General features: G+C 41.9%; 1 protein-coding gene across 3 annotated transcripts in view; it reads left to right on the top strand.

The window, feature by feature from the left end:
- Positions 1 to 21572, top strand: part of SLF2 (SMC5/6 complex localization factor 2) — a 59912-nt gene that overhangs the window by 31728 nt on the left and 6612 nt on the right. The window contains exons 10-19 of one of the 3 annotated variants that reach the window (XM_073354516.1): positions 2464 to 2539; positions 4174 to 4315; positions 5126 to 5228; positions 6217 to 6393; positions 7052 to 7149; positions 8898 to 8985; positions 9577 to 9705; positions 10491 to 10568; positions 19655 to 19741; positions 21270 to 21338. In XM_073354516.1, the coding sequence (XP_073210617.1) occupies positions 2464 to 2539; positions 4174 to 4315; positions 5126 to 5228; positions 6217 to 6393; positions 7052 to 7149; positions 8898 to 8985; positions 9577 to 9705; positions 10491 to 10568; positions 19655 to 19741; positions 21270 to 21338 (1047 nt within the window). The remainder of the gene's footprint in view (positions 1 to 2463; positions 2540 to 4173; positions 4316 to 5125; positions 5229 to 6216; positions 6394 to 7051; positions 7150 to 8897; positions 8986 to 9576; positions 9706 to 10490; positions 10569 to 19654; positions 19742 to 21269; positions 21339 to 21572) is intronic. The other 2 variants (XM_073354517.1, XM_073354518.1) reach the window with 2 other exon arrangements.

Raw genomic sequence — 21572 nt, forward strand, 5'->3', positions numbered from 1 at the left:
TTCAGACATGTGGGTACAGGAGTCTGTACAGTATAGATGTTCTCTGGAGCTCCTCCACACCCTTCATTTCCTCTTTAGACCCTGAGAAAAATTAAACTGACTGAAGGAGACCTTTCACTTCTATAGTTAAGGGTCTTAAAGCCTGTCTTTCGTGATAAAAGATGCTCAAGGCCGTAGTCTGTATTCTCCACAGTAAAGAATAGATTATGAAGAGTTTGACCTGTCTTGGACCTCAGGAGAATGAACAGCTAGATGAGGGCAAAGTTCAAGATGGAGACTCTAGTTGCAGTTATAGCAGAAATTTCTCCATCAAACATATTGACACTGGTGGTTATGGCAGAAGCTTATCTGCATGTCTCTCAGACCTGTTTAACTTCTATTGCTCAGTTGCAGAAATCACCACAAAAAGCATTACTTTTTAGTCTGTCTTCTGCCCCCAGGATGCTCTGATGTTGTCAGTAGTGACACTAGCCAGACTTAAGGAGTCCAGGAATTCATCTTGACATTCTCATCAGAGCTTCATCCCCAGGGGCCATACAGGAAGCACCCCAGGGTACTTTCCTGGTTACATGATTCAGGCATGTGGGATTCTGATAAATAGCTCTGACACCACTCTTTTTCCAGCCCCTCACGCAACTACTAAATGAGTGATTCAGAAGATCAAAACTGAAGAAGCAATCAGTGGTCACCCCAATTGCCCAAGAATACATGGTTCTCAACTAGTTAAATGAAGAGATGTAACAGTTCCTTCTCTGCAGACAGCCTCTCCCGTCCCATAGTCTGTTCTTGGAAACCGCCTCAACTACCTAAACGGGGTAGCTTGGCTGTTCAGCAGCAGTTGCTAAACAAGGTACTCTCCTAGCTTTCTTGTGGGCATTTTACCTTTTTCAGCTTATACGGAGTATTGACAGTTCTAGTAATGGTTTCGGGGGGGGGAGATCAACTTGGAAACCAGAGATTCCATCTCCACTGGATTACTTGCAGCTCATCCTAGACTTGGAGTTGAACAGTTGCATCTCAACAGCAAATAGTGTTCACAGGTTTGTCATAAGGTAGCTCAGAGACTTTGATATCAAAGTTTTTAGGGCAATTTGTCTATCCAAAAGTTAGCTGTTTTCCAACCTGGAGTAGGGTTATAAGCTCTTGCAACCTATCAAGTCACTGGAAAGTAGATGTCCCCTCCGTTCTTTCTCTCCATAAAGACATGCTTCCTGGTGTCAAAGACTTACACAGAAAGAGTCTGAAGTCTCTGCTCTTAGAAGGCACTGGCTTTACAGCATATTACATACAGCAGTTCTCTGTAGTTCATTTAGTATCAAGGTAAACATCCTTCCATTTATCACAAGGAATTATTCATCTTGCCCAAAATCCTCAACATGCATGAGTAGGTGGGTCAAGTTCTGAATCATTGGAGAATATGCAGCTTCCGAAAAACTGATTCCAGAAGGCAGGAGCCCACTTGCCACATTGGCCTTAGGAAAAGACGTGAACCACCATTTAGGAAATCTTCTTTAGGGTTGTCTTTATATCTTTAAAAAACCTTCCTCCCCAGTTCTCCAACAATATTCAGGAAGATGGTCTCCAAATGGATTAATACAGTACTGCTGGTTTTAGGATATGCTGCTCTCCCTCCTTACCAATTTTTCTTTACTGTTTGCTACATCTCAAATGTTTCTGAGGGGAAGAGGTCAAGATTCAGAGATCAGGTTTCAGAGTAACAGCCGTGTTAGTCTGTATTCGCAAAAAGAAAAGGAGTACTTGTGGCACCTTAGACTAACCAATTTATTTGAGCATAAGCTTTCGTGAGCTACAGCTCACTTCATCGGATGCATACTGTGGAAACTGCAGAAGACATTATATACACAGAGACCATGAAACAATACCTCCTCCCACCCCACTCTCCTGCTGGTAATAGCTTATCTAAAGTGATCACTCTCCTTACAATGAGTGTGATGATCAAGTTGGGCCATTTCCAGCACAAATCCAGGTTTTCTCACCCTCGCCCCCCACAAAACAAACACACACTCTCTCTCTCTTTCTCTCTCTCTTTCTCTCTCTCTTTCTCTCTCTCCCCCCCCCCCCATTGTAAGGAGAGTGATCACTTTAGATAAGCCATTACCAGCAGGAGGGTGGGGTGGGAGGAGGTATTGTTTCATGGTCTCTGTGTATATAATATCTTCTGCAGTTTCCACAGTATGCATCCGATGAAGTGAGCTGTAGCTCACGAAAGCTTATGCTCAAATAAATTGGTTAGTCTCTAAGGTGCCACAAGTACTCCTTTTCTTTTTGCAAATAACCCAAATACCCTGTGGTATCATGCCTCACATTGTTCCTTGCTTAGGAGGCTTTGGCATTTATCTTTTTGTAATGTGTTTCTTCTCTTAACAAGGATTCAGGTTATTTTATTAATAAAACTGCAGTGTACCTAATACGTAATTTAGTTTGCAATGCTTCTTTCAACAGATGATGTCAGTTCATTCAGACTACTATGTTTCAGTGCAGATTTTGGATACGCTGATGGAGATAACAATTAAAAATGGTGAGTCTTTTAAACGAGACAGTGTGATTGACTGAGGAAAATGGTCATTAGGCCCAAATCTAGAAAGAGGAAAAACAGAGAATACGTTGGTTCTCTTTCATTACATTGCCACTGTAGATCCAGATTGTGAGTTTAGGTCCCTTTGCTGTGTGATATGGCACACATTTCATAGCTGCTAGTCTTTCAGTGATTGTATGCAAGCCATGCAGCTGGTCATGATCTCACTGTACAGCTGCAGGGGTGATACACCCAATACAAAGGTTACTCTGGTCAACTACTTTCCATCCTTGCCCAAATAGCACTAAAACTAGGAAGACATCTGTCCAGTAGATCAAATGTTGACTTTTTCCCTCCCAGAAGTCTTTTCCTCAGCCTTTATTTTGTGAGGTATAGGCAAACAGTCCATAGACTAAAAACTAGAAGGCAGTGTGATTTTTTTCAGATGGTTATATCTGGTTATATCAAACGCTGCATGGTTTTCCTTCAGGATAAATAGCAGAAGTGGTAACAGAGGGCCCCGTGTATGGAAATGGCCTTCAAGCATCTGCCCCTGCCTACATCTCTGCTCTCATTTCCTGCTTATCCTTCCCTCTCTCATTTGCAGTTTCAAGGACTTCTGTCTGACCACTCCAGATATTCTCCAGCTTTTTTGTTCATTCAAATCCCTCAAAACTCGTTACTGATTAAAGCCTACCAGCTAATTCTTTTAATTAAAAAGGCAGTTACTCACCCATTTCATATAAACTTTTAAAAAGCTGCTATGGGTTGAGTTTCTCTGAACCATCCTATTTATTTTCTCCTTGATTTCTGTTGTCTGTTTAGATTGTAAGCTTCCGGGACAGGGAACATGTCCTCCTCTGTCTTGTACATCACCGTGTGTATCTTTGTCTCAAATGTTACTCCATAGGAGTAGGGTTTGATCCTGCTTGGGGCACTTTCAGTTTCCACTGTTTTCAGCATTCCTCGCAACAGCATCAAGTTCCAGTTTATAAAAGCGTGACCCAGTTCAGAGCTATAATCCTGATTCTTTTTGTCTGAAAAATTTTGCATCTCATTTTTATCTTCCCTTCTTAACTTAGCTACCCCTAGGCTCGAGAGCATCTTCTACAATTGCTATGTGTATGTCAGACAGTAATGCATGCTATAAACCAATATCCCCTAGGCTTTGAGCATCATCTTTTTGGTAACTGCCATCAAACAAGAGTAAATTATACCTGTACAATGCTTTCTGGTTTAGAAATTGTGTCCATTCTTAGAGGCAGGCATAACCCTTCCGGTATTCTGATAATAGCCCCACTGGCAGTTTATCTGGTCCTCTGAAAGTAACCCTCACCCTACGTATCATGCCCTGGGTTGGGGAGCAACTTCAAAAACTCACCTAAAACATAAACTGCTCTGAACTAGAAAACCAATATCGCCTTTCAGTGTCAAGCACCACACCTTTAGTGCTACAAAATTATCCTGGTGGCTTTGTGGATAACGGGCCTGTACTTCGATGTACAGAAGATCCTCCATGTTAGTAGTGCTTAGCACTTGTATCACATATATGGCCATTACACATATTCAGTTCGTTTAAAAGCAACAAACTCTAAAATTAACTTTTTAAACATCAGTGTCTTGTTTTGTACTTGTAGCTTCCATCAATGATGCACAGTCTAAAGCGTGGATTCCCTCACTGTCTGATATATCGGCTATATTTATCAATATGGGAGTACCTTTTAGATCTTTATTTCCTCTACAGCATCTACAGCCCACCTTTAGTGAAGATGATATTTTGTAAGTAATTAGCTCTTGCTTTCTTTGCTCTAAACAATAAATATCCTATCTCACGCTGGAATGTAGACTAGGAGCTGCTTCCTTGGTTTTCTTCTGTCATGTCCACTCTCTCTGGATTTTTAAGTGTACACAGCCTGACTGTTAACCATATAGTACATAGAACACATACCATTATAACAATTTCTGCCAGTTAAATGTTCAACAAACCAGAGGGTTTATTGGTCCTTGGCTCTTCCTGCTTTAACTTTTTGCTGAGTTTTATAAAAAGCACAACCTAGGAAATTGGGCCAAACCATTAAGAGTGCTTTAGAGCAGTGGTTCTCAACCAGGGGCCTGGGGTCCCCCTAGGGGTCCTCGAGCAAGTTTCAGGGGGGCCTCCAGACAGGGCCAATATTAGACTCGCTGTGGCCCAGGGCAGAAAGCCGAAGCCCCACTGCATGGGGCTGAAGCCCAGGTCCCTGACCCCTGCCACCTAGGCTGAGCCTCAGCAATGTAGCTTTGTGAGGCCCCCTGTGGCATGGGGCCCCAGGCAGTTGCCCTGCTTGCTACCCCCTAATGCCGGCTCTGGCTTTTATATGCAGAAAACCAGTTGCTGGGGCACAGGTGAGCTGTGGAGTTTTTCTAGCATGGTGGGGGGGCTTCCGAAAGAAAAAGGTTGAGACCCCTCGCTTTAGAGACACCCAGAGCTTGTTCCCTGTAACGCTTTCTAAGAAATCATGCAATATTTTTCTTAAATTGAATCAAAATGGCTTTGGAGTATCTTTTTTTTTTAAAAAAAATGTGTAGGTCGTTTAACACGTTTTCTCTTAGATCTGAAATGCAAATAACAGTGGGGAAACAAACAAGTGGAGAAACCTCTGCAGGTCCCGCTTTTTCTTGTCTGCCAGAAACCAACCTAATTAACGTGGTCAAGGTGAGATTTCTCAAGTGCTGTTTTTTTTTTTAAGGGAGATCTATGTCTGAGTGCAGTACTGGGTATGTCTTGTGAGGGTAATACTACCCTGAGAGAAAGTCAAGCTCATGTTTTTGAGCTAGCTCTTCTGAGTAAAAGTTTCTAAAATTTAAATACAAAATTTTTAACTGGCTTCAAAAATATCTTGTGGAAATACTTTGTCATAACATATCATTTGTGTAGGGAAAGCGGTAACTGTATGATAGCATTACTGTTTACAGGAAATATTTAGAGCAACATTCTTGAGAAATCCAGAATATGTGTATTTCAGGATGTAGGTTAAGGAATACATATATTTTCAGAAGAGAATAAAGTGGGATTAACCCATACAGTAATACCTGAGAGCGTCTAGTCAAAATCTTAGATTTTTCAAGTATTGTTCGTTTAGCTGGGAAGCTTGTCAGCCACTCACCACCCTATATTTATATAGAATGTCTGTTCCATGGGGGATGATCACTGCTACAGCACCTTTTCCCAGCCTCTCTGGGGAATATTGTATTGGAATCAGATGAAAAGACACCCTGTCTGAATGACAGAAAGGAGGGAGTGAATAGTTTAAGAAAAATGTGCTACTGTAAATGAAAAAATACTCCCTTTTAGTCCCCTGGTATGATAGGAGATGTTGCAAGGGAAACCCATCAGTTAGTACACATTTAATATGCCTGCTGGCAAATTTAAGCTCCTAGAATATATTTTAAAATACGGCAGAGCCCTGTTTATCTGGTCTTGTTGGGACCCCTTGCCAGATTGGACAAAGAATGGGAAAATGCAATGCTGCATCGCCATCTAGTGGCCACAGGCGAGATCACCTGCTTCTGGCCCTGGAGTCCTGGTTGTTCTGTAAATGCAGAGAGCCAGTAAGGAGGGGGTCAGATAAATGGGACTCTACTGTTGTAATTTAACTGAAAATCTCATAATTTAATATGTTTGGGTTTTTTTCCCCAAAAAGTTTCTTGGTTTTTGTACAACTATGTATCCGGACGGGTATGCGGACAAGGAGCTTTTGCTGCTGCTGTTACTGCTGTTTAAAATTAGCCTGGAAAAACGACTGCAGCAAATTCCGTTGATCGATCTTCAGGGCCTGCTGTTAAACCTACTGAAAAATATCAGAGACTGGGATGCCCAGGTAACGTCATACCTGATTTTATAATGCTAGGTATACAAAATTACAGCTTGGGTCCAAGGAAACCCGCTCTTATTTAAACGTCGGCCTGTACTGAAGTACGTTCATGTGGTCATCCTGACTTGCGTTCTTGACTTAGCAAAAAAAAAAAAATTTTTTTAACTTAAATAACAAAATCACAATTGGAAAATTCAGCATAAGCAAGATGAGTAATCATGGGGGAAGTGACTGACTGTGTGGGGGAGAAGGGTAAGTGTAAATGTTTCTCTACCATTGTGCTTGTCTGGCTTGTTTGTAAGCGAGCACTATATTGAATTGTACAAGAATCTGACTCAACAGAGTTCTTGTAAATTTAGAATGTCTGCTTGAAAGAATGAAGCAAAGCATTATCCTAAATGTAGCTGGCAAGCAAGTTTTTTGGCATACAAACCTTGACTGTCCTACTGTAAATTAATAAACCTGGAATATCTATGGGCTGACTACCTACAAATGCAATGCAAAAAATATCATTGAGGACATACTCTCCCTTCTTTCTGCACGGCTCCAGGAAGGGGATAATGGTTTGATTGTAGATATGTGGATTTTCTGACCACTTTTCATACATGTAACAGCTGACCATTTTAATATAATCCATTCTTAGTAAAACTTTTTCCTTTTTAAGATGCCTCAGCTCTGTCTGACAATTAGTGAACTTTCCAGTCATCACCATGATCTCCTTTGGTTAGTTCAACTGGTCCCTAGCTGGGTAAAGCGTGGAAGGTAATAAGTGTTGCATTTATTTGATGTTTATAAGTTAACAGTTTATGTAATATCAAAATTGTGCTAAGCACGTTAGACGTATCCTGAAATACACACAGGTTTAAGTAAAGTAGCCTACAAAAAGTGGAAACATTGGAAGAAATTACTAAGAAGTAGTATAAAAGAATAGCATAAGCATGTAGAAAGGCTAAGGCACAAAATGTGTTGCTTCTAGTAAGGGATGTAAGAGGCAATACAAAGATTCTTTAATTACATTAGGAGCAAGAGAAAGACAAAGGAAAAGTATAGGTCCTTTGCTTAGTGGGCAGGAAGAGATAACTGATGACATCAAGAAGACTGAGGTAGTTTTGCTTCAGTTTTCACTGAAAAGGTAGTCAACATAATATCAAGAACAAGGGGGAAGGAACGCAAACCGAAATAGGGAAAAGAACAAGTACAAGAATATTTGGGTCAGTTAGATATATTCAGGTCAGCAGGGCCTGATCAAATTCATCCTCAGTTACTTAAGGAACTAGCTGAAGCAATCTCTGAACCGTTAGCAATTATCTTTGAGAATTCATAAAGGACGGTTGAGGCCCCAGAAGACTGGAGAAGGGGAAACCTAGTGCCTGTCTTTTTAAAAAGTGGAACAAAGAGGACCTTGGGAATTATAGACCTGTCACCTAACTTCAATACCTGGAAAGATTCAGGAACAAATTATTAAACAATCAAAATTTAAATTATTAAACAGTTTGTAAGCACCTAGAGGATAATAGGATTATAAGGAATAGCCAGCATGGATTTGTCAAGAACAAATCATGCCAAACCAGCCTGACTGCCTTATTGGACAGGGTTATTGGCCTAGTGGGTGTGGGGGAAGCACTGCAGCTTTTGACACAGTACCACATGACTTTTTTTCATAAGCAAACTAGGGAAGTGTGGTCTAGATGAAACTCCTATAAGGTGGGTGCACAACTGGTTGAAAGACCATACTCATAACTACCAGTAGTTCTCTGACAGACTGTGAGGTTGTTTCTAGGGGGTCCCGCAGGCGTCAATTTTGGCAATACTATACAATATTTTCATTAATGACTTGGATGATGGAATGGAGAGTGTATGTATAAAATTTGCAAGTGATGCCCAGCTGAGAGGGGTTTCAAGCATTTTGGAGGGCAGGATTAGAATTCAAAATGACCTTGACAAATTGGAGAATTGGTCTGAAATCAGCAAAATAGAATTCAGTAAAGACAAGTGCAAAGTACTTCATTAAGGAAAGAAAAATCAAACGCACAACTGCAAAATGGGAAATAACTGGCTAGGTGGTGCTGCTGAAAAGGATCTGGGGGTTATCGTGGATCACAAATTGAATGAGTTAGCAATGTGATGCAATCCTGACAAAATATTCTTTGGTATATTAACAGGATTCTTGTGTGTAAGACATGGGAAGTAATTGGGTCCCATAGTACTTGGCACTGGTGGGGCCCCAGCTGGAGTATTGTGTCCAGCTTTAGGAAAAATGTGGACAAATTAGAGAGTCCAGAGGAGAGCAACAAAAGTGATAAAAGGTTTAGAAAACGTGACCTGTGAGGAAAGATTTTTAAAAAACTGGGCCTTCTACCTTTATTTAGTGAAGCTGGAAGATCTGCACTAGATATGCAAAAAAGCACATGCTAAAATACTTTAGGGAAATCATATTTTGCCTCATATGCAATGTTAAAAAGCACTTATTTGAGATGTTCCTTTTTTAAAAAAACAAACTTCTCTTTCAGACAAATAAGACGACACCTTAGCCTAACGATAATTTCAAAGCTTCTTAACAAAAAGTATACAAGTTTACCTGTTACCAGTGACCTGCAGGTACTGTATACATACCTTCTGTTAAAATTTTGTGTGTGGGTTTTGTTTCATTTTGCTATTTAGTGATTAAATGTGTTTAATTTACATCTTGGTCTTGACTCTCTGAGGCTCATATTTGCTGTGGTTTAGGAGTTCTTCAAGATGACCGATTAGATTTCTAAAATTCTGTAAATCACAAGTGCTGTATGCTGTTAAATATAGCTCTTCAATTCCCTGACTTATTCCACAGCTACCATTGCTTTATTCTGTAATAGGTGATTTATTTTTTTTAATGTTAACTCCTTAAGATCCATTTTCCTGACAATAATGGTACCATGCCTTTTGCAAGTTTCTCCTGCTTATTGCTTGTCATGCAAAAATCAGCATTTGGTTACTAACATAGTGTTGGCTTAATGTTGGCAACACACAAGAATTAACTTGTTAGTTTGTGAATAGAGTAAAATTACCTACTGTTTTAGATGTTGAGTTTTCATTTTGGTGGACAAAATAGTCTCCAACTGGTGGTGATCTGTTGTTTGTACTGTATTGAGCTTTGCAGTGTCAGGAAGCTATACTAATTCCTAGAACATTTGTTTATTGGCTTTTATATAGATGTCTCTTCTATATCAGTATCTGGTGCAGATGAAGCCTTCTGACTTATTACAGAAAAAGATAGAAGCAAGAAAGGAGCAACAGGATGACCTCAGTGGAGAGTCCGTCTGTACAGAACTAGAGCAGCAGGTATATGTGATTTGCATTCCTCCTACACATTTATTTTGTCATTTGGAACATGTTGACTTTCACAGTTTTAGAGTTAAGTGCTTGAGGGGTTCTGTGTATGGAATGCCTTGCAGCATCTTGCTCTTAGTATTTTATATCCATTCATATGAGCTGAGATACTATTATTATTTATTGTTATGGTAGTGCTTAGAGGCCACAGCTGAGATTGAGTTCGAATTGTGCATGAAAAATGCCTAGCACATAATAAGGCACTTTGTGCCCCCAAAAAGCTTACCGTCTGTCTAGAAGCTGTCTACTCTGCAGTAATATTATTCTTTGCCTATATTGGAAGACTGGAGATTGTGCAGGATGGCTTAGTCTGAAAGCCATTCCTTCAGGATCTTGGTATACATGTTTGATGTTGGGAGGTAAGCTGAGAGAAAAACATAGCTACCCATTTCATGCATCCAGTTTGTTTAATTATAACAATTGGAAATACAGAAAACCTTTCAGGTCATGTAGGGACCCATGTAAAATTGTTCCAAAATTGTATTTTCCAGTGCTCTTGTCCATTTTGTTTCAAATTATTTATTTAGGCAAATTTTCAGATATACATGTTTAATGACCTTGCCATCTGGCTTTCCTGAGGGCTTAAAACTAGATGATATAGCACTAAAATAAAATGATCCTAAAATCAATTATCCATGGTGTAGTTTCAGAGGAGGGTGGCAGCACTCTGAATTTAACGAAGATTCAAGTTCACACATGTAATATTAAAAGCATTCATTATGTTGGCTTCTTTCTAGGCCTACTATCTGACCTACAATCTTCTTCACTTGGTCAGTGAAGTTAGTTGTTTTGACGTTGTGAATTCTAATCAGAGGGTAAGTAACTGGCTCAAGTGATTGGCTGCTTATGATGGTGCTTTTTTTTGTAAAGGGACACAGTTTAAATTTTGTTAAATATTAGAGGAAAACATTTCTTACTTTTGTGTAAGAGATCAGTGGAGCTAGCTGGAGGACAATTCTGTTTTGTAACAAATTTTGAGGCTTCAAAATTTATTTTCCTTCCAAAGTAGAACAGAAACAAAACCTTCTTCGAGTAGCGTCTCTGTGGATGCTCCACTTCAGGTGTCTTGACACCCTGTGCGTGTAATTGGAGATTTGTGGTAGCAGTGCTTGGTTGGGCTGTGCACGCGCTGTAGCCATCTTGCACCGTTCTGAGCAGTTACCTAGTGGTGCTCAGCCAACCGTCCTTCAGTTTTTTCTCTGCCGCCTTTGGGTTGAGTCAGAGCCATCAGCAGTTCCCTCTCTTACCTCAGATAGTTCATAGTTAATAGTGTTAGCTTAGTTGTAGTTAGCTATCCTACTGCCTTGCCCTACTATAATGTCTTATATTTCTTTATTTATATATAATAGAAAATATATTGCCTCAATATAAATCCTCGTACGCCCACATCTTGAATACTGCGTGCAGATGTGGTCGCCCCATTTAAAAAAAAAAAAATTGGAATTGGAAAAGGTTCAGAAAAGGGTAACAAAAATGATTGGGGGTATGGCACGGTTTGCCCTATGAGGAGAGATTAATAAGACTGGGACTTGTCAGCTTGGAAAAAAGACAACTAAGGGGGGATATGATAGAGATCTATAAAATTGTGATTGGTGTGGAGAAAGTAAAGAAGGAAGTGTTATTTACTCCTCCTCATAACACAAGAACTAGGGGTCACCAAATGAAGTTAATAGGCGGCAGGTTTAAAACAAAAGGAAGTATTTCTTCACACAACACACAGTCAACCTGTGGAACTCCTTGCCAGAGGATGTTGTGAAGGCCAAGACTATAACAGGTTTCAAAAAAGAACTAGATAAGTTCATGGAGGATAGTTTCATCAATAGCTATTTGCCAGGTTGTGCAGGGATGGTGTCCCTAGCCTCTGTTTGCCAGAAGCTGGGAATGGGAGACAGGGGATGGATCACTTGATGATTACCTGTTCTATTCATTCCCTCTGGGGCACCTGGCATTGGCCATTGTTGGAAGACAGGATACTGGGCTAGATGGACCTTTGGTCTGACCCAGTATGGCGTTCTTATGTTCTTCATATGAAAAAAAAAAAAAAATTCTTTTTCCTTTTACTGTCCCCCTGTCTTTTCAAGAGGCACACAGCGATAGCCTCAAACAGGGCCATCCCAGTTTTTTCCTTGAAGAAACAGACGCTCTCAGGCATGCCCGCGTCAGCTGGCTTTAAATGCTGCCTGACTTGCAGACTTTCTATACTGGTCTCTGACATAACACATCACTCAAAAGTGCCCAGGCAAAAAAAGCCAGGGATCTCCAACTGAAGCTCCTCATGATGGAGAAATCCCTCAGGCTAGCCTCAAATCCAGAGTCCAGGACACCCCCTGGCCAACGGTTGCTGGGAACAGCAGCTGATGGGTTCTGCTCCAACAATGGCTCACAAGGAGCCTGTTCCAAGCATGGCTACCAAAAAGCAGGCATAGACATCCCCACACCGAGAATTGCCTAAAAGAAAACGATCTCCAACGGAAAAATCTGCCCTGGTACCGACGGCACTCAGAGTGCCGGACCGCGGAGCACTGGGAACGTCCGGCACCGAGAATTCCCAAAGAGCTGAAAACCTATGTGGGCAAGCTTTAATGGAGGTTCTCACAGCAAAGTGAAACTTTCCAACTCGGCACCCACAGAGCCGAAGACTACCTCGGTAGTGAGTGGTACAATGGCTTCACCTGCTGTACCTAATACCTCACAGCTCTAAATCCTTGGCACCACCAGCTTCAGCTCATACTCCTGGGCCATCCACCATGCCGTCTCCCGTGAGGCTCAGTGCCGGTCTGCAGCAGTTCATGAGGCATTCAGACCTGATAGTGGGCTCTGTGCCTGAATCTCCTTTGATCAGAACCAAGGGTACCCCATCGAGATCAGTACCAAGCCAGCTGACTACTCCCTGCAGATCAGCCCCTCCTATCTCTGGTGATGAGGAAGAGGAGGATGAAGCAGTAATATACACTCTTCACCATTCCTCACCCAAGCCCAGACCATCTCACCACCAAACACCTACCATATGAGGATGGTATGGTCAGCCATGGGCACCGCCCCCACCATACCATTCCCACCTAACTGGTCCTACTAGGATATATGGGCAATGTATATGGCCCAACACCACAGACTCATTAGCCCGCCCAGGTCCAGAACAGCATGATACTCTTCACCAACTGTCCCAGCTCCCTCGGAAACACAAGAGGAAGAGACTGAGTGACCTGAGAACATAGCTGAATATGACACTTGGCTGCCTACTTACCTCTCTTCGTCATCACTGAACAAAAACCATAATGCCGCCATCACCCACCACGGGGGATGATTTCAAATCCTTTCAGGACCTCTTGAAAAGGGTAGCCGAATCTCTAGACACTTCACTAGAACAGCTACCAGAAGCCCAACCGAAGCTCACAGACGTACTCCAGGCATCCCCGTCGGCAAAGATAGCTCTGCCAATTGATGATGCAATCATTGAGCCTGAAAAAATAATCTGGCAGACACCTGCTACAGCACCACCCTCGTGTAAAAGAACTGACAAAAAATATTACGTGCCAGCAAAAGGGGCTGAGTTCCTATTTACATACCCTATGCCAAACTCCTTAGTAGTGGAGGCAGTCAACCAAAGGGGGAAACAACACAACTCCTGAATGACACCATATGACAAGGATTGGAAAAGGCTAGACCTTTTCAATCAAAAAGCTTATTCCTCAGCTACACTTCAGTTCTGCATAGCTAACTATGTGGCTCTGCTGACCAAGTATACACACAATATGTTCTCCAAAATGTCAACTTTTATTGAAAATTTACCCAGTGACAAAAAAAGAACAGTACAAAGCAAATATTTCTGAAGAGTCTCTCATCACCAGGATGGCCCTACAGGCCTCCCTTGACTCTGCAGACACGGCAGCACAATCCATCATGAAATCTGTGGTCATGCGCCATACATCTTGGCTCCACCTCTCCAGGTTTCCAGGGGAGGTCCAAGCAACAGTCGAGGACTTAACCTTCGAGGGTCAGAAACTATTTGCAGACAAAACCAATGTCTCACAGAATATCAGGGTTGGAAGGGACCTCAGGAGGTCATCTAGTCCAACCCCCTGCTCAAAGCAGGACCAAGCCCCAAATAAATCATCCCAGCCAGGGTTTTGTCAAGACTGACCTTAAATACTTCAAAGGAAGGAGATTCCACCACCTCCCTAGGTAACGCGTTCCAGTGTTTCACCACCCTCCTAGTGAAAGTTTTTCCTAATATCCAACCTAAACCTCCCCACTGCAACTTGAAACCATTACTCCTTGTTCTGTCATCTGCTACCACTGAGAACAGTCTAGATCTATCCTCTTTGGAACCCCCTTTCAGGTAGTTGAAAGCAATTATCAAATCCCCCCTCATTCTTCTCTTCCGCAGACTAAACAATCCCAGTTCCCTCAGCCTCTCCTCATAGGTCATGTGCTCCAGTCCCCTAATCAGTTTTCTTACCCTCCGCTGGACTCTTTCCAATTTTTCCACATCCTTCTTGTAGTGTGGGGCCCAAAACTGGACACAGTACTCCAGATGAGGCCTCACCAATGTCGAATAGAGGGGAACGATCACGTCCCTCGATCTGCTGGCAATGCCCCTACTTATACATCACAAAATGCCATGGCCTTCTTGGCAACAAGGGCACACTGTTGACTCATATCCAGCTTCTCGTCCACTGTAACCCCTAGGTCCTTTTTGGCAGAACTGCTGCCTAGCCATTTGGTCCCTAGTCTGTAGCGGTGCTTGGGATTCTTCCATCCTAAGTGCAGGACTCTGCACTTGTCCTTGTTGAACCTCATCAGATTTCTTTTGGCCCAATCCTCCAATTTGTCTAGGTCCCTCTGTATCCTATCCCTACCCTCCAGCATATCTACCTCTCCTCCCAGTTTAGTGTCATCTGCAAACTTGCCAAGGGTGCAATCCATGCCATCCTCCAGATCATTAATGAAGATATTGAACAAAACCGGCCCCAGGACTCATTACATACCCTAAAAGACTCAAGGGCTACCTTAAAAAGCCTGGGCATCTACATACCTGCAAACAAAAAGAAGCAGAGCAGGTTTTAAACAAAGACAGAATAGATGTCTGCAGAATCAAGACCAGCCTTCAAAGTCTCAACAATCCACTTCCAGAAAACAATTTTGAAGGCATAGTTGAGGACATGAGTCTTTCACACGCTCTTATTCCAGAATCTGAAATGGTCCCCCATCTTTTTGGAGACCATCTGTCACCATGCTACCCAGTCTGGCACTCCATCATGACAGACAAATGGGTGTCAGAGATTATCTGAAAGGTTTACTCCATCCCCTTTATTTCTATCCCACCTACCCACCCCCTTCCCCGTCCCACTTTAGGGACCCTTCTCAGGAGCACCTACTACAACAGGAAATAAACCACCTTGTACAAGTAGGTGCTGTGAAACCCATACCATTACAACACAGGGACAGAGGTATCTGCTCACACTATTTTCTAACTCAGAAAAAGACCAGCGGGTGGAGACCCATCCTGGATCTACACAAACTCAACAAATTTGTAAGAACACAACATTTCAGAATGGTGACCAACTACAATAATTCCAGCACCAGAGAAGGGAGATTGGCACTTGGCCCTTGACCTCCAAGATGCATATTTTCATATCACTATATACCCGTCACACAGAACATTCCTGAGATTCATCCTAGGGAAGCAAGACTTCTAGTACAGGGTACTACCCTTCGGCCGGTCCACCGCTCTGAGAGTCTTCTCAAAAGTTCTTGCTGTCATTGCAGCTCACTTCCGCAGACAAGGAGTAATGATATTTCCATACTTATAAAGAAGGTGTCCAAGGGCACCAATGCAGCAAGAAGCAATAAATGCCACGCAGCGCACAATAACCCTGTTCACGGACCTAGGGTTGCAAATAAATGTACAAAAGTCCACATCTGTCCCTGTCCAAAAGTTGGAATTCATAGGAGCCTACCTCGATTGTCTCACAGCAACGTTACCCCCAACTACGCTTCCTCACTCTAGTCAGCCTAATTGAACGGTGATGGACAGCCCACAAACATCCACCAGAACATACTTACAACTCTTAGGCATATGTCAGCAACGATGTTTGTTGTAAAACGTGTCAGACTCCTAGGGTTGCCACCCTCCGGGATTGTCCTGGAATCTCTAGGAGTTAAAGGTTAATCTTTAATTAAAGATTGTCGTGATAAAACCTCAAGGAATCCATCCAACCAAAATTGGCAACCCTACAGACTCCATGTGAGATGTTTGCAGGTGTAGTATATACTGCCAGCATATATACCACACAGATATTCTCTCAACAGACACCTCACAATGTCATGCAGAGTGAGACCCTGTAACACGGTGGACACAACCAAAGAATGTCTGTTCAAGAGTCCCGTTCCAGCAAAGAACTCCAACCATTACAATCATGACAGATGCTTCCCTAATAGCTTGGGGGGGGGCACACCAACTCAACAATATGGTTCATGGCCACTGGTCTCCAGCGGAGTCCAACCTGCACATAAACTTACTGGAGTTAAGGGCAGTCCAAAATGCATGCAACCACTTTCTCCCTCTAATCAAGAACAATGCCATCAAGATCCTCATGGACAATATAGCATGCATGTTTTATATAAACCACCAAGGGGAAGCATGATCATACTCCCTATGTACTCAGTCAATATGACTTTGGAATTGGTGCATCACCAACAACATAGAGATATCTGCAACCTATCTTCTGGGATGTCCAAATACAATAGTGGGTGTACTAAGCAGGGATTTCTCACAAATTCACGAATGGGAGATGAATCCCGGAATTCTCAAGTCCATATTCAAACTATGGGGGTTCCCCACCATAGATCTATCCAGATGTGCTACCAAAACAATAATGTACAACTTCCAGCAGGAGTTCACACACACTCTGCCAGAGCACTGGCAGCCTATGTGGCCTATCACTGACATTTGTAGAGCAGCTACCTGAATATCAGTCCATACTTTCACTAAAAACTATGCTTTAGAACAACAATCAGCATCAGATGCTCACTTTGGATTTAAGATGTTATCCAGCATCAACAGACGAGCAGTGCCCCTCAGTGGAGGGGAGGGGCTTCAAAGTTGAACAGTCACCTAAAGTGGCGCACCCACAGGGACACTCCTTGAAGGAGAGGGTTACTCACCTTGTGCAGTGACTGAGATTCTTCCAGATGGTTGTCCCTGTGGGTGCTCCACTACCCTCTCTCCTCCCTTCTACTTTGGCGTTTCGTGCGGATTCTCGGGGGTAGAAAAGGAAGAGGGGGATGGCTGACTACACACCGCTATGCAACCACTCGGAACAGCATGAGACAGCTACGGCACGTGCGTGGCCCACCTGGGCACAGCTACCACAAATCTCCAATTACAAGCGCAGGGCATCAAGACACCGAAAGTGGAGCACACACAGGGACAACCATCTTGAAAAACCTCAGTTACTGCACAAGGTGAGTAACCCTCTCTTTCGAACACTTTCATGAAACAGAATTGTGTTTGTCTGTCTTTTCGGATGAAAAAGATTAGATTTTTGTTTCAGGTCTCTGTAAGTGACCTGACAGTCCACCTGGACCTCAAAACCTTCACACCGAACTCTTTTTGAAATGGATACATCTCAGCAAAAGTTTCAGCTCTAAAACAGCATATTTTGACAAATAAACATTTAGTCAAAAATGTTTTGACCCACTCTAGATATTGCAAAGTATTTAAGAGAGCGTAGTGAAGTACTGGAGTGCAGCAACGGCAGGCTAATATAGCAGCCATTATAGGCTCAATAGCAATAGCTCTCTTTTGGCCTAGGATGTTACAATCCATTTATTGAGCGGATATTGACCAGGAGACATCTGTTATCCCATACAGTAATTTGGTCTTTCTTTATCTGTTCCCATTGAATTGCTTACTGTAAGGTAGCTGAACAGTTCTTACCGCTGATGCTGTTGCCACTCCATGGATCTTCCCACATGGTGGTTAAAGAAATCTGACTATCATGTGACTCCCTTAAGACGGAGAATGTCATTCTTATGTCTGCTCCAGTCTGTTGCTAATATTTGTGTGACTGAGAATCTTCGACTCCTTTGAAAGTGGAGAAAGATTCATAGTAGCTTTATTGTGAAGATGTTAGTGACTTGTATTGTATAAACCTTTTGTTTACACATTTTTCCTGGAAATTCATTTTTTTAAAATAGGTACCTTAATACATTGCCCCCTCCCTAATGTTGTGTTTTCAGTTAGAAATCCCACTCATTTCTTCTCCACCAAATTTACTTTTTTAATGAAAAGTGGTGGCATGATAGAATACCTTTCTACAGTCTAGTCAATGGGATAGGCAATGTATAAAGCCTTTAGCACTTGCAGCTGTTTTCAGTATTGTCTCTCCTGATTAGACTGAACCAACTACATAGGATTATACGGTATCTTTGTGATGCTAGTGGATGTCCCTGAGCAGTGGTTCTTTACTGTGGATCAGCAGTGGTCCACAGAATGAAACCTTTTGACGGCTATTCACTGGGAGATGGAGGACAGAAGTCTCTTATGAAGTGGTTCATAGAATTGGAAAAAAGGTTAGGGAACTACTGCTGTGGAGAATAGGATGTTGTTCGCCTGCTTCACTTCTGATGACCTTAAGTAGGTTTCTAGAAGTGAAGGGCCTGTGCATAACCCACTAGTATATTTATTTTCCATTTAAATGATCTATCTTGAGATTCAGATCTTCCTTGATTTTTCCATTTTTATTAATCAAAAATAAAAGGTCCATGCTTCAAAGTGCAAGCTTCCCTCCTCCAAGCACACAATTCCAGTCTCCACAGAGGAAAGTCAACTCTGGTTTTTGGAGACTTGTTTAGGAAGGAAACAGAATTCTGCAGTGAAGCTTCCGTTAGATATGGGAACAGGCTTTCATTGTCCAAAACTACTGTAAAATGGATCCTAGTTCATATTTAAGCAAAAGGATGTTGCCAGAAGAGTAATAATCTTCCAGGAGAGCTGCCACAAACATGAAAAGACCATTAATTCTTCCAGGAAATGCCTAATGATTACCTGACTTGTCTGCTGAAAAATTATATTTTGACTATTGTAGTTTCAATGCTTTCCATGAAAATTTGATCTGAGTGGCTTTTCTGATCTGGCACCTGTAGTCTTCTAGGGCATTGAAGACTCAAAAAACTAGCCAGTCAGAATTAAACAGGACCCCTCAGCCAGGTCCATTTTGTGGGGCAGTGAGCCAGACAACCACGTCTGCACTTCACTCCATGTCCCCAGCCAGCCCCAAACCGAAACTCTCTCCAGCCCCTCCTCCTCTGGGCTTTGTCCCTTTCCTGGGCCAGGAGGTCACCTGGTTCCTTTGTTCTCCAACCCCTTTAGCTCTCACTGTGCAGGGGGGAAGGACCCAGGCCATCAGTTGCCAGGAAACAGGGTGTTGGCCATTAACTGTGTCCAGACCCCTGCACACACCTGCCCTCCAGGGCTCTGCAATGATCATACACCCTTATCCCACCCCCTAGATACTTAAGAACTGCATAGGGGAAACTGAGGCACCCCCACACTATTCAGAAGAAACCTTAAGAACAGTCCCGCTTTGTCACATCTGCTCCGTGAATATAACTTTGGAACTACTATTTAAAAAAATGTTTAGTCATGAGTTAAGTGGTGTTAAAGGTACCTAACAGCAGTGGCCTTATGGTTCTAAAGTCAGCCAGATGTGTGTATTGGAGAAAATGCTTCAAATTAAAAAAAAAAAAAAAAAAAACTGAAAAAAATTAAAATTAAAAAGCCCTGCAAAAACTGTGTGCTTTTTCCTGTATTTGCAATTTTTCTGTTTAGGGTTTAGACAAAGTTTAATTTTGAAGTGATGAACTTAAACATACTTTTGAATTTGTGTTTATTTAGAAGTGCTTACTGAGGCTCTGTGGTGCCTTAGAAAAACATGTGAAGTGTGATATTAGGGAAGATGCAAGGCTATTTTATAGAACTAAGGTAAGCATATGTGTGTCTTCGAAGTGTGTTCCATTTCCGTGCCCCAATTTAGGAGGTTCTAGAAGTACTGAGATTCCCTTACATTTCCTTGCTGGCTTTTTATACATGTAGGCCCTAATCCTGCAAAGACTTGCTCATGTTGCTTAACTCTGTGCACTGCGAATAGTCTCATTTGCTGTCAGAAGGACTCTTCAGTGCATAGAGTTAAGCACGTGTGTAAATCACTGACAGATCGGGGCCACATGGCCAGAAAAAAAAGATAGCTGCAAAGGATCTCTGGATACTGCTGGTTTTTCCTGCCTAGAGACGTCACTGATTGTTGATGGGGGAAGTGCTCTTTGGGACAAGGGATCTGTCCAAGCAGCACTTACAGAGAAAAAGATAAGAGGACTTGGAAAGTAATCTGATTCTTTTGCACAGTGATCCATAGCTTTTATTTGAATTAACAAGTAATTTACATACATACATAATTAATTAAGCCACCAAAAAACCCAAAGTGATGCAGAATTAAGCCTAGCTCACCTATTTTATAATATGTTGTGGTGCTTTACTTATGAGGGTCTCAAGTTTGTTACTTGAGTTACTTTCATGTGCTTTAGTAGCAAGCCATGGCATGGCAGTCCTTACCTTTCAAAAGCCTTTTGTTCAGTTAAGTCAAACCTTTATATTTTAATGCTGTTTTACACCAGCTTAGAGAATTCACTAAATTCCTACCCTTCAAAAAGCCTCTTTATTGACATTTGATTCTATAGAGCTGTCATTTGGTGCAATTAATACTGCAGACCTACTTTAACTATATTTCAAGTTTAAACTGTATCCCCACCACCATACATATCTTTTTGTGTATTTTTTCCGCTTACCCTTGAGGTGGGAAGGGGTTATTATTTTCCTGTTTAATTGCTTCTCCCCACCACTTCTGCTTGTATGTATTGTTGTGAAGTAGCTCTTGGGGGTGGGGGTACCATTGTGTTGGGTGCTGTACAAGCAGAGTAAGAAATAAGGTAAGCTCTTCAGAGCAGAAATTTGAGTGCATACTCAAGATTGGTAGCCATGAAGTATGGCCTTATGTATCAGGAACACCTTTTAGAAGCTGTCTGTGCTGCTGTTTGTTGCCCAGAGTAATTACTGTAACAAGATAATCAATCCAATGGCAAACTGCAAGACTTGCATTTTACACCCTGCTAACCCAAAAAGAGTGAGACACCGGTATTATCAGGCAAATGCTTTCACGCTGATCTCAGGCAAATGCTTTCACGCTGATCTCAGGCAAATGCTTTCACGCTGATCTCTAGCACTGACATTATTTACGTGTTAAATTGAGATAATCAAGTTTAATCTTGCTTGTAAAATTGTCTATCGCTCTAGTATCCGCATATGGAGTATAAGCATTTGATTAAGAGCTCAAATGCTATCACCCCAAAGCCCTGCTGTATCACAGCTTTAAAAGGGATCTTCATATGCTGTCCGATAAGTCTCACATTTGTTTTTATTCTATTAAATAGGTAAATGAATTAATTTTTGTTTATAGGTAAAAGACTTAGTTGCTAGGATATATGGCAAGTGGCAGGAAATGATACAAAATTCTCGGCCTACTCAGGTACTGTTAAACCAATTTTTCTTATTGCTAAATGCATTTTACTAATTTGTGTTGCTTGAAAGTATAATGTAGCAGTTTTAAAAAGCAATTTCTAATTAGTAAATGAAGTCAGTAGTAAAGTACACTATCTACTAGCTGTGCTGCTATAATCTTGGGTGAAATCCTGCCTATGATTTCGGTAGGATTTCAGCCTTTTTTCTAACAAATGGCTTGAGTGACCAAGTAAACTCTGAT

Source organism: Lepidochelys kempii, chromosome 7 (assembly GCF_965140285.1).
Source record: "Lepidochelys kempii isolate rLepKem1 chromosome 7, rLepKem1.hap1, whole genome shotgun sequence".
Taxonomy (NCBI): domain Eukaryota; kingdom Metazoa; phylum Chordata; order Testudines; family Cheloniidae; genus Lepidochelys; species Lepidochelys kempii.